Source organism: Euleptes europaea, chromosome 7 (assembly GCF_029931775.1).
Source record: "Euleptes europaea isolate rEulEur1 chromosome 7, rEulEur1.hap1, whole genome shotgun sequence".
Taxonomy (NCBI): domain Eukaryota; kingdom Metazoa; phylum Chordata; class Lepidosauria; order Squamata; family Sphaerodactylidae; genus Euleptes; species Euleptes europaea.
Window position 1 is genome coordinate 98079346 of NC_079318.1, and position 14059 is coordinate 98093404.

Here is a 14059-nt window from a genome sequence, read left to right on the forward strand (position 1 = left end):
CCTGGAGAGAGTAGGTATGCATCATGACTAGTATCCACTTTGACTAGTAGCCATTGATAGCCACACCCCCCCACAAGAACATAAGAAAAGCTCTGCTGGATCAGACCCAGGTCCATCAAGTCCAGTGGTCTGATCACACAGTGGCCAACCAGGGGCCTCTAGGAAGCCCACAAACAAGACGACTGCAGCAACACCGTCCTGCCTGTGCTCCACAGCACCTTTTATAAAAGGCATGCTCATCTGATACTGGAGAGAATAGGTCTGCATCATGACTAGTGTCCATTTTGACTAGAAGAAGAAGAATTGGTTTTTATGTGCTGACTTTCTCTACCACTTAAGGGAAAATCAAACTGGCTTATAATCACCTTCCCTTCCCCCTCCCCACAACAGACACCCTGTGAGGTAGGTGGGGCTGAGAGAGCTCTGAGAGGGCCGTGACTAGTCCAAGGTCACCCAGCTGGTTTCACGTGTAGGAGTGGGGAAACAAACCCAGTTCTCCAGATTAAAGGCCACCGCTCCAAACCACCTTTCTTAACCACTACACCACGTTGGCTAATAGCCATGGATAGTCCTCTCCTCCATGAACATGTCTACTCCCCTCTTCAAGCCTTCCAAGTTGGCAGCCATCCCCACATCCTGGGGCAGGGAGAGGTTAGAGGGTGGTCCCAGTGTGGTGCAGTGGTTAGAGTGTCAGACCAGGTTCTGGGAGACCCGAGTTCGAATCCCCACTCTGCCACGGAAGCTGGCTGGGTGACCTTGGGCCAGTCACAGAAGCCCAGCCTGAGCAACCTCACGGGACAAAGTGGAGAAGAGACTTATGTAAGCTGCTGTGGAGAGAAAGGCAGGGTGTCAATCCAGCAAATAAACAAATCACGCCATTTTTTCCTAACACCAGCTTTGCAAAAGGTTGCCACACAAACCCCCGATTCCTCAAAACACTGTTTTGCTCTGCCCACGCACGTCGAAGGTATCTGCGACACACAGAACAGCGATAACAAAGAAATCCAGCTAAATTTGATACAAAGAGACCACCATGCTCTGCGAATAACAACCCACTGGTGATCCTCGGCCTGAAGAGTGTCCGGCTGTCCTCAACAAGGGCAGGGGCTTTTTCACCATGGCCCTGGCCTGGTGGAACTCCCTCTCCAGAGAGACCAGGGCCCTGTGGGATCTCGCGCAGTTCTGCAGGGCCTGCATGAGATCCCAGCGTGGTGTAGTGATTAAGAGCGGTGGTTTGGGGTGGTGGACTCTCGATCTAGAGAGCCGGGTTTGATTCCCCACTCCTCCACATGAGCTCCGGAGTCTAATCTGGTGAACTGGATTTGTTTCCCCACTCATACACACGAAGCCTGCTGGGTGACCTTGGGCTAGTCACAGCTCTCTTAGAGCTCTCTCAGACTCACCTGCCTCACAGGGTGTCTTTTGTGGGGAGGGGAAGGGAAGGCGATTGTAAGACAGTTTGATTCTCCCTTAAGTGGTAGAGGAAGTCGGCATATAAAAACCAACTCCTCCTCCTCCTTCTTCTGTAAGACCGAGAGGTTCCGCCAGGCCTACGGTTGAGGGCAGCAACGGTGTACAACATAGCTGGCCTCCCTTCTCTCCCCACCCCCTGCTTTTCTACTGTTTCCAACGTATTTTTAAGAGGGTCCCGACTGCCTCTCCCCAGACCTCGCTGTGGGCCTGTGTGCTGTTAATAGGTGCCAGCTGGTTTTATTATTACACTTTTATTGTAGAATTGTATTGTGCCTATTTTATTTATTATGTATTGGGCTGTATTTTAACAGGTGTTAGCTGCTCTGAGCCTGACCTCGGTCAGGACAGAGAGTGGGATACAAATTGAGGGGCCGTGGCTCAGAGGAAGAGCATCTGCTTGGCATGCCGAAGGTCCCAGGTTCAATCCCCAGCCTCTCCAATTAAAGGGACTGGGCAAGAAGGTGATAACACACGATATTTTATTAAACACAGGACACAGGAAGCTGCCTTATACTGAATCAGACCCTTGGTCCATCAAAGTCAGTATTGTCTACTCAGACCGGCAGCGGCTCTCCAGGGTATCAGGCAGGGGTCTTTCACATCACCTACTTTCCTAGCCCCTTTAACTGGAGAGGATGGGGATTGAACCTGGGACCTTCTGCATGCCAGGCAGAGGCTCTACCACTGAGCCACGGCCCCTCCCCAAAGGTATGTGAAAGATCCCTGCCTGAGACCCTGGAGAGCCACTGCCGGTCTGAGTAGACAATACTGACTTTGAGGGGCCAAGGGTCTGATTCATTATAAGGCATCTTCCTGTGTTTAATAAAATACAAAGAAAAGAAATCCAGCTATATTCGAGTCCAGTGGCCCCTTAAGAAACCAACAAGATTTCCAGGGTATGAGCTTTCAAGAGGCAAAGCTCCCTTCGTCAGATACTAGGCTCCCCAAGTTGAGCTCCTTAATTTACAAAAGATTCCTCTCTGTCTCTGCATCTGAGACACCCACAGCGGGAAGGGACAGCCGATCTCAGGTCGGAGCCTGAGGATATGTTCCCTGGTGCAGGAAGCCTTCCTTTAAGAAGACGACTCTTTGCACCGGGAGGTGGCACAAAGCCACGGCATCGACCTATAGCTCTCCAGTGTCCGCATGGATACAAATTCAATGCGTTGCTTCCTCAAATGTGAGGATTTAATATACAAGTTTAATACACAGGTTTCGCACTTTTTCCATACTCTGAGGATTGCTCGCGACGGGGATAACCCTGGTGCTTTGGAAAAGGTGCCTGCCAACTAGGGTTGCCAGGTCCCTCTTTGCCACCGGCGGGAGGTTTTTGGGGCGGGGCCTGAGGAAGGCAGGATTTGGGGAGGGACTTCAACGCCATAGAGTCCAATTTCCAAAGCGGCCCTTTTCTCAAGGGGAACTGATCTCTATCAGCTGGAGATCAGTTGTAATAGCAGGAGATCTCTAGCTAGTACCTGGAAGTTAGCAAAACGCAGTATAGGATCCCAAAATCAATATATCATATTCCAATATCCACTATTTATACTCAAAATATTTCCTTATTACAATATATTCCTATCAACACTAAATGTAAGTCAAAAAGGATCCAATCTTGATTACAGACAAATTACAAAAATCAATTCAAAATCAGGATAACTGCTCGCTTTGTTCCTGTATATCAAATGAAATGAAGCGCAATTAAGCGCTTTTGGATAGAAGGACTTTTAAGTCTATAGTGCACACTGAAGAAAAGGTGAAACGGTACGTCGCTCGGGATGACTGACTGTGCAAAGCTTTAAGACTACCTATGCAAAGCATTAGGACTGCTTTTCTTGGATATATCACTGTAAAACCTACAAGGATTTAGGTGCTACAACACTCAACGATTACCGGTGTGTGACCAGCAAGCCGACGGGGAAACCGATTCCGCTTGTTGAGAAAATTTGCAGCACAAGGATTAAGCTTCCTTTTTGGACTTTCATAGTTCTATGGACATGTAGGATGATTTTGATTTGCTTTTTATAATTTGTCTGTAATCAAGATTGGATCCTTTTTTGACTCACATTTAGTGTTGATAGGAATATATTATAATAAGGAAATATTCTGAATATAAATAGTGGATATTGGAGTATGATATATTGATTTTTGGATCCTATACTGAGTTTTGCTAACCTATTTAGTATAGAGGTGTTTTTTCTCCAGCATTACCTGGAGGTTGGCAACCCTACTGCCAATGCAGCCAGCAGAGTGGCTCCACACAAAGACACATGCACACAGAGTCAAGAAATGACTGCACTCCCAAATAAAGGGCAGTACCCAGGCCAGCTGTCTTCATTCTTGGCACAATCAGAACCCTTATTTAAACTCAAACTGCGATACAAGTTTCATTTGTATACAGGGTATGCCAGTTTTACTCTCTGCAGGGTGGCCAGACATGGGAGAAGGCCAGACGCCTGGATTTTGAACCGTTCCAACAGAAAAGGGATTATTTTTCCTGGCCAGGCCCATTGTATGAAGCTGAGAGAGCCACACCCAGCAAAATCCCGGTTTCCAACACTTCTGGAAGAAGGAGGAGGAGTTGGTTTTTATATGCAGACTTTCTCTACCACTTAAGGAAGAATCAAACTAGCTTACAATCACCTTCCCTTCCTCTGCCCACAACCCTGTGAGGTGGGTGGGGCTGAGAGAGTGTTACTAGCCCAAGGTCACACAGCTGGCTTTGTGTGTAGGAGTGGGGAAACCAACCCAGTTCACCAGATTGGCGTCCGCCGCTCATGTGGAGGAGCAGGGAATCAAACCTGGTTCTCCAGATCAGAGTCCACCGCTCCAAACCACCGCTCTTAACCACTACACCACCTGGCTCACCGTCTCCCTCTGCATCTTTCCACTTCATTTAAGAAAAGCAAGAACCGAAGGGGCTAGATTTGAGTCTAGCACAGTGATTCCTAAACTATTCAGGCCACCGCCCCCTTGGTTCCATGAACTCAACCCCAGCACCCCCTGTCCTATCCTATAAAAAGCATTATTCAAAATAGGGGATTTGCATGATTCACTAAAGAAGATAATAACAATAAAATTTCCATATGGTAACAATGAATTGCACATCTATGCAAAATCAAATTAAAACTTTTTAGTTGAAATTTATTCAGCAAAACTGATGATTTTGATCCATTGGTACCGGCTCTTCAAAGTCTAGGAAAAAATTCTCTGATAGTTTCCACAAAATTTGCCAGCCTGGTGCCGTAGCTTGATCTATTGTGAATTAGCGAACAACACAGTTGAAGGGGTCCACCCCTAGCGCCCCCCCTCGCTGCAGCCCCCTTGCCTCTTAGTACCCCCCTTGGTAATCCCACCGCCCCCCAGGGGGTGGTACTGCCCACTTTGGGAACCACTGGTCTAGCAGCACCTTAGAGAGCATAGTGGTTAAAGTGTAGGACTAGGATCCGGGTGCGAATCCACACTCTGCTATGGAAGCTTGCTGGGTTACCTTAGGCCAGGGACACTCTGCTATGGAAGTTTGCTGGGTTACCTTAGGCCAGGGACACACTCGCAGCCTAACCTACCTCACAGGGTTATTGTGAGGATAAAACAGAGGAGAGGAGAATGATGAAGGCATTTTGGGTCCTCCACTGGGGAGAAAGGTAGGATATAAATAAAGTAAATGAATGAATTTCTTTAAAGTGCTCCTGGACTCGAATCCAGTTGTTCTACTGCAGACCGACATGGCTAGTCTCCTGAAACCACCAAGCACCAAAGAATACACGGGTGGCGTCCCTGGGGTGACCCCCCTTTAGGTCAGGGCGCAACCTGTTTGTGGGTCCTCACACATCACTATGGTCCTTTGTAGAAAAGAAAAAAATACCCAATATTTAAATTATCAAATGTTATTACATAACATGTATACATTCGCGTCTGTATGTAAAGTAATGAAAATCACATACATTGTTCAGGCATCACAATATTAAACAGTGGTTACAAAAAAGGTTTAAAACTGTAGCTTATTGCAAGACTTCTGATTAAGTTTTTTTGACGAAACAAGTCTCGAACCTAGGTACTTGTTAAGAAGAGAGAAACAAAACTGTTGTCAGATACAGCCAATTGAAACAAGGTCACAGCTGTTAAACTGTTTTGACATTTCGACGCCAGTTTATATTACTATTTTTTGTAATTGCAGTGTCTGTATTGAAAACATCTTTTGTAACTACTGTTTAATGTTGTGATGCCTGGACAATATATGTGATTTTCATTACATACAGAAGTGAATGTGTAGGCATTATATAATAATAATAACAACAAGAAGGAGAAGGAGAAAGAGAAGGGTTGGTTTTTATATGCTGACTTTCTCTACCACTTAAGGGAGACTCAAACCAGCTTACAATCACCTTCCCTTCCCCTCAACAGACACCCTGTGAGGTAGGTGAGGCTGAGAGAGATGTGACTAGCCCAAGGTTACCCAGCTGGCTTCATAGGTAGGAGTGGGGAAACAAATCTAGTTCACCAGATCAGCCTCTGCCGCTCATGTGGAGGAGGAGTGGGGAATCGAACCCGGTTCTCCAGATCAGAGTCCACTGCTCCAAACCACTGCTCTTAACCACTACACCACACTGTCTCTTTTGATAATTTCAATATCTGGGGTATCTTTTCTTTTCTACATTGGATTGTTATCATTACCCCTCCCCCTCATATTTATATTGAGCTCACTCTGGTCCTTGGCTTCAGGGGCAAACGGACTGTTCCGAAAGTGCAGCGTAGCCTAGCGGTTAGAGGGCTGGACTGTGATCTGGGAGACGCAGGTTCGAATCCCCACTCTGCCACAGAACTTGCTGGGTGACTTTGGGCCAGTCACTCTCTCTCTCTGAACCTAACCTACCTGAAGGGTTGTTGTGAGGTCAAAATGGAGGTGAGCAAAATGACGCATGCTGCTTTGCGCCCCCATTGGGGAGAAAGGCAGGGTCATGCATGAAATAAATAGATAAATTAACGAAAATGAGAAGGGGGGAATTCTCAATGGACTGCGACTGGTCTCTGAGAGCAAAAAGCTGGTGGGGGTGGGGGTGGTGACGGCTCATGCACAATCAATGAAGTCGGGACAAGTAGAATCATAGAGTTGGAAGGGACCTCCAGGGTCATCTAGTCCAACCCCCGGCACAATGCAGGAAATTCACAACCCCCTCCCCCTCCTCACACACCCAGTGACCATGCCCAGAAGATGGCCAAAAAAAGAGAAAAAACCCCTCCAGGATCCCTGGCCAACCTGGCTTGGAGGAAAATTCCTTCCTGGTCCCGAAGTGGCGATCGGCATTACCCGATCATGCAAGAAAGAGCCATGAGAGTCAAACACTGCGGCAACCCTTCCTGCCCTCCCTCTCATGATCTACCTAAGAGCATCAGAATCAGCCTTGCTGACAGATGATCTAACGCAAAGGTCAACATGCTGATCTCTGGCGCAACTGAGAAGCGTTCCCAGAAGTGCCCAGGGAGGTGCTCTTTCAGTAACCAGTTGTTTCTGGCTGGCATGAGCCAAGGTGGCCAGAGAGCCCAGGGAAGGAACAGGCAGGGGCCGAAGGGGGCCTAGAACAGGGAAGCAGTCCAGAGGCGTGCAGGCAAAAGGACAGAGGGAGGAGGCAAACTGGGAACTAAGGATGGGCCGAGAGGAATAAGGCGCACGGGGACAGAATAGGGTTGCCAGGTCCCGCTTCATCACCGGTGGGAGGTTTTGGGGGCGGAGCCTGAGGAGGGCGGGTTTGGAGAGGGGAGAGACTTAAATGAAGAAGAAGAGTTGGTTTTCATATGCTGACTTTCTCTACCACTTAAGGGAGAATCAAACTGGCTTACAATCACCTTCCCTTCCCCTCCCCACAACAGACACCCTGAGAGGTAGGTGGGGCTGAGAGAGCATGACTTGCCCAAGGTCACCCAGCTGGCTTCATGTATAGGAGTGGGGAATCAACCCTGGTTCTCCAGATTAGAGTCCACCCCTTCAAACCACCCCTCTTAACCACTACACCACGCTGGCTCTCATAGACAATGGAAGGGACCTCCATAGTGTCCAATTGCCAAAGCTGCCATTTTCTCCAGGTGATCTGATTTCTATCAGCTGGAGATCAGCTGTAATAGCAGGAGATCTCCAGCTAGTACCTGGAGGTTGGCAACCCTAGTGCAGACACTATTTTCTCCAGGGAAACTGATCTCTATCGGCTGGAGATCAGTTGTAGCAGCAGGAGATCTCCAGCTAGTACCTGGAGGTTGGCAACCCTAGTGCAGACACTATTTTCTCCAGGGGAACTGATTTCTATCGGCTGGAGATCAGTTGTAGCAGCAGGAGATCTCCAGCCACCACCTGGAGGTTGGCAACCCTAGGACAGAAGCCGCAGGCTCAAGGAAGGCCAAAATTCTCGTACTGATCTGCAGCTGCCAGCCAACTGAAGGCCGTTCGCCGGTGAGTCATGTCTACCTCTGGGCAGCCGGCAACGGCCTTTTCAAGCCGCCCGTCGGGACGAGTGGTGGCTCTCAGGAGGACCCCAGCCGGGCCGGTACTCACCACAAACTTCTCACCATTCTGTTCCACGTGCTTGTAAGTAGGGATGGAGATGGGCACGGCCTGCTTCTCGGTGTAGTCGTAGAAGGACTGGCCCAGGGAGTCGTCGCTCGGGTCCAGGTTGTCAGCCTCGTGGGGCGGCACCGACAGCACAGTCAGGATCAGCTCCTTCTCCCCCGCTCGGATCAGGTCCACCACCTGCTTGTGCGTCGCCCCTTCGACGTTCACGCCATTCCTGGCAGAGAGAAGGGAGACGGGGGTTGTTCCGGTGGACAAGGTGCGGGCCGACAAGAGAGAACGCCACCGATCGAGCGGGCGTCAGTGAAACCTCGTGCCCTCTTAAACATTTCTATTGTTCTAGGATCTGAACATTTTATACCTTTGCAGGGAAGGAAAGGGGGGAAGGAGGGAAGAGTGAGGACGGGCATTCCTCGGTCTCCTCTAAGCCTGCAGCTAACAAAAGGAGTAATTTTCACACGGGACCATTTTGCAGACCCTGACTAGCGTTGTGCTCCAAGGCAGCGGCGTTTTCAAACCACAACGCCCTAGCCGCTCAGACTTCCCCAAACCTGCCTGCTTCCTTCCTGAAACAAAATTCAGTTGGCCTCTTCAGCAGGTCTCACAGAATCATAGAGTTGTGCCAACCAGGGTCATCTAGTCCAACCCCCTGCAAAATGCAGGAAATTCACAACTACCTCCCCCACACACACCCCAGTGACCCACTACTCCATGCCCAGAAGATGGCCAAGATGCCCTCCCTCTCATCATCTGCCTAAGGTCATAGAATCAGCATTGCTGACAGCATTCAGTCGCTGACTTAAGAATAGCAGTTCTCTTAAAAAGGTATCTGAAAGAAGTAAGCAGTGACTCACGAAAGTTCATACCCTGCCAGAACTTTCGTTGGTCCTTAAGGCGCTACTGGACTCTTGCTCTTTTCTGCTGCTACAGACAGACTAATACGGCTACCCGTCACGATCTAGCGCACATGCCAGTTCAGTATCCATGAGACACAGCAACAAATAAGATCAGAAGTAAATAAAGGTACCGTGATCCATATTGGGGCAAAAACATCCCAGCTTCTCACGAGAAATCGCTCACGACCAAACCAAAACATGACAGGCAAAACATGACATAATGGGCTAAAATTAAATCAAAAGAGTTTGCAGCTAAACATTAGGAAGAACTTCGTAACAGTCAGAGCAGTTCCTTAGTGGAAGAGGCTTCCTCGGGAGGTGGTGGGTTCTCCTCCTTTGGAGGTTTTTAAGCAGAGGCTAGATGGCCTCTATTACTATGTATGGGTGTGAAAGCTGTACATTGTAGAAAGCTGATAGGAAGAAAGCAGATTCCTTTGAAATGTGGTGTTGGAGGAGAGTGTGACGGATACCCCGGATGGCCAAAAAAACAAATCTGTGGGTTCTAGATCAAATCAAGCCTGAGCTGACTCTAGAAGCTAAAATGACTAAACTGAGGCTGTTGTATTTTGGTCACATTATGAGAAGACAAGAGTCACTAGAAAAGACAGTCATGCTAGGAAAAGTTGAGGGCAGCAGGAAAAGAGGAAGACCCAACAAGAGATGGATTGACTCTATAAAGGAAGTCGCGGGCCTCAATTTGCAAGATCTGAGCAAGGCTGTCAAAGATAGAACATTTTAGAGGACATTTATTCATAGGGTCGCCATGAGTTGGAGGCGACTTGATGGCACTTAACACACACAGATGGCTATCTGTCAGCAATGCTGATTCTGTGAACTTAGGCAGAGCATGAGAGGGAGGGCAGGAAGGGTTGTGTCAGTGTTTGGCTCTCATGGCCCTTTCTTACATGCCCAGGGTAATGCCAATCGCCACTTTGGAGTCAGGAAGCAATTTTCCTTCAGGCCAGATTGGCCATACTCTTCTGGGCATGGAGTAGGGATCACTAGGGGCACAGAGGGGTGGTAGTTGTAAATTTCCTGCACTGTACAGGGGGTTGGACTAGATGACCCTGGAGGTCCCTTCCAACTCTTCTGCTTCTATGATTCTAAAGCAATACCTTTACCCTTTGTGATATTTTCACTGTTCCTATTGAAGGTATGACCCTGTCGTTGCTCATGGCAACTTCACAAGCATATCAAGGGGGTTGTGAGGGTCATAGTGAATACGTCAATGAAAACAGCTGTTCATCATGTGGAGGTAAAGGGAAAACGGTGACTTCCATGCTAGGGATTATTAAGGAAAGAGAACAGAAATATAGTAGCCGGCATCATCACACTTTTAGGTAAATCATTGGCACAAACCTATTTGGGAAATCCTCTGCACTGGAGTCTTATCGTAAGCCCCCGTGAGCACTGCGTCAAGAGGCAGTTGAGAAATATTCTAAATAAATACTACAGTTCTAGTTGCAACATCTCAAAACTGACATCAGAGAGCTGGCGGGGAAATGCCGGGAAAACCTCAAGGAGTGGCAGGACTTCCTCTGTGAGGAGAGGCTTAAGTTTGGGGCCTTTTAGTTTGGAGGGGAAAGGGGGTAGGATGAGATAATTATTAAACTATGCATAGTTTCAAGAAAGCAGATAAAATTTTCGCCCAACACGTAGGAACTCGGGGTCGGGGTCCCTGGAGGTTTTTAAGCAGAGGCTAGATGGCCATCTGTCAGCAATGCTGATTCTGTGACAGATCATGAGAGGGAGGGAATCTTGGCCATCTTCTGGGCATGGAGTAGGGGTCGCTGGGGGTGTGAGGGGAAGGTAGTTGTGAATTTACTGCATTGTGCAGGGGGTTGGACTAGATGACCCTGGTGGTACCTTCCAACTCTATGATTCTATGTTCCTCTCTCACGCCACCTACCTGCCTAGTTGAAACGCATAAGGAAAGCATTTAGACCTTGCCCAAATGCAGGCAATAAGAAAAAGATCTCCCCCATTCATTTGCCATCAGAAACAAATGCAATGAACAGAAATCAACAAGTGAAAGTCCCGGGGGAGGGAATCTGTCCCCCACACACACACACACCAGCGGCTCATCCAAATGCAAAACACACCCAATCAATCAAAGGACTTTTAAAAGGAAACTTTTTGTCAACATTGGCAGGGAAAAAGCAAAGAAAAGCTTTCTAACACTGACACTGCCCCCCACCCACCAAGAGAAATTTCCCTCTCGCAGCAGGGAGAACAATACCTCGAAGCCCAGAGAGGCCCGGCTTAAACTGCCTTCCCTTCAGACTCCACAAATGGTAGGCCCTAGAAACGCTCACCCTCTTCCCCACTAAGGTGGGCAGCCGGAGGGGAAAGGAGGCAGGTAAGGCAAAGGTTTGAAATGTGGTGTTGGAGGAATCACAGAATTGGAAGGGACCTCCAGGGTCATCTAGTCCAACCCCCTGCACAATGCAAGAAATTCACAACTACCTCCCCACTCACACCTCCAGTGACCCATACTCCATGCCCAGAAGAAGGCCAAGGTTCCTTCCCTCTCATGATCTGCCTAAGGCCACTGAATCAGCATTGCTGACAGATGGCCATCTAGCCTCTGCTCTCCTGGGAAGGAGAGCTCACCACCTCCCGAGGAAGCCTGTTCCACTGAGGAACCGCTCTAACTGCTAGAAAATTCTTCCTAATGTCTAGATGGAAACTCTTTTGATTTAATTTCAACCCATGTGAAAATGTTACGGATACCCTGGACAGCCCAAAAAAAAATTTTTTTAATCGGTGGGTTCTAGATCAAATCAAGCCTGAACTGACCCCAGAAGCTAAAATGACTAAACTGAGGCTGTCGTATTTTGGTCACATCATGGGAAGACAAGAGTCACTGGAAAAGACAATCACGCTAGGAAAAGTTGAGGGCAGCAGGAAAAGAGGAAGACCCAACAAGAGATATATGGACTCTATAAAGGAATCCACGGCTCGATTTGCAAGACCTGAGCAAGGACGTTTTGGAGGACATTGATTCATAGGGTCACCATGAGTTGGAAATGACTTGACGGCACTTAACACATACACACACACAAGGCAAATGTGCAAATCAGAAGCCATGGAGAGGCTGCCCCCGTTCTTCCACGGCATCACCTCCTCAAGTCCTTTGCCATGTGTGTAAAGTGCCGTCAAGTTGCAGCCGACTTACAGCAACCCAGTAGGGGTTTCAAGGCAAGAGACTAGCAGAGGCGGTTTGCCATTGCCTGCCTCTGCATAGCAACCCTGGTCTTCCTCGGTGTTCTCCCATTCAAGTACTAACCGGGACCAGTCCTGCCAAGATCTGAAGAGATCAAGCTAGCCTGGGCCATCCAGGTCAAGGCAAGAGATGTTCAGAGGTGGTTTTTGCCATTGCCTGCCTCTGAATAGCAACCCTGGTATTCCTCGGTGTTCTCCCATCCAAGTACTAACCAGGGCCGACGCTGCCAAGATCTGATGAGAGCAAGCTAGCCTGTGCCATCCAGGTCAAGGCAAGAGACGTTCAGAGGTGGTTTTTGCCATTGCCTGCCTCTGCACAGCAACCCTGGATTTCCTGTGTGGTCTCCCATCCCAGTACTAACCAGGACCGACCCTGTTTAGCTTCTGCCATACTCTGGTGCAAATTCAAGGGAGGCCCTACAAATTCTGGAGATACCGTTGTCCTCTTGATAATGGTTAGAAGAGGCGCAGGAGGGGGGGGGGAGCTGTTAATATTTTATCAAGAATCGGTGCTCTGTTGGGGGGGTGGCACAGATCGCTGCAGCTCTCCCTGCCCTGGAAAGCCCCCCCCCCCCAAAAATAGCAGCTGTAAAAAAAGAAAACAGCAGAGGCAGAAGAAGGACGGGGGGGGGGCAGGAAACACATGGCCCAGGGGTCTCAAGGAGGGAGGGGCCCTGACTGACACAAGGGGAGGGGCCACTCCAGGTCGCGCAACAGGAAGCGTTAAGGCAAAGCCGATTGACAGGAAGGGAGATTTACAGGTCTCGGTGGTCCAACAGCAGCTGAGCCCTCTAATGCACCGAAGAGGGCCAGGTCGTAATGCTCAGGTGGGGGCTGCCCCATTTATCCCTTTCTCTTGGGGGGGGGGTGTTGTCTCTTGATCCTGGATGGAGGCAGCTGAGCAGCTCCTGAACGTACATATATGAAACCTCTGGGCCATAACTGTGGGAAAAGGAGGAGGAAGAGAAGGGGGAGAAGGAGGCGGAGAAGAAGAAAGAGAGTTGGCTTTTATATGCAGACTTTCTCTACCACTTAAGGAAGAATCAAACCGGCTTACAATCGCCTTCCCCTCCCCACAGCAGACATCCTGTGAGGTAGCTGGAGCTGAGAGAGCTCTAAGACAGCTGTGACTAGCCCAAGGTCACCCAGCCGGCTTCAAGTGGAGGAGTGGGGAAACCAACCCGGTTCACCCGACTAGCCTCCACCGCTGATGTGGAGGGGTGGGGAATCAAACCCGGTTCTCCAGGTCAGAGTCTACTGCTCTTAACCACTACACCGCGCTGGCTCTCCAGAATGCGCAGCCACCAAAAAGCATGCTGTGGCCGAGATGTAGAGCACCTCCTTAGAATCACAGAGTTAGAAGGAACCACCAGGGTCATCTAGAACAACCCCCTGCATAATGCAGGAAATTCACAACTACCTCCCTCCCCACCCTCCAGTGACCCCTACTCCATGCCCAGAAGATGGCAATAAAAACCCTCCAGGATCCCTGGCCAGTCTGGCCTGGAGGAAAATTGCTTCCTGACCCCAAAGTGGCAATTGGCGCTACCCTGGGCATGCAAGAAAGGGCCATGAGAGCCAAACACTGACGCAACGTTCCTGCACTACCTCTCATGATCTGCCTAAGGTCACAGAATCAGCACTGCTGTCAGATGGCCATCTCAGAGAGCCAGTGTGGTGTAATGGTTAAGAGCGGTGGTTTGGAGCGGTGGACTCTGATCTGGAGAACCGGGTTCGATTCCCCACTCCTCCACATGGGCGGCGGAGGCTAATCTAGTGAACTGGATTTGTTTCCCCACTCCTACACATGAAGCCCACTGGGTGACCTTGGGCTAGTCACACACTCAGCCCCACCTACTTCCCTGGGTGTCTGTTGTGGGGAGGGGAAGGTAAGGTGATTTTAAGCCGG

The 14059-nt window shown here is 49.2% G+C and overlaps 1 protein-coding gene across 1 annotated transcript in view; it reads right to left on the reverse strand.

The window, feature by feature from the left end:
* Nucleotides 1-14059, reverse strand: part of SNX27 (sorting nexin 27) — a 65082-nt gene that overhangs the window by 21355 nt on the left and 29668 nt on the right. Inside the window, exon 2 of the mRNA XM_056852560.1 lies at nt 8015-8246. Coding sequence (XP_056708538.1) covers nt 8015-8246 — 232 coding nt within the window. The remainder of the gene's footprint in view (nt 1-8014; nt 8247-14059) is intronic.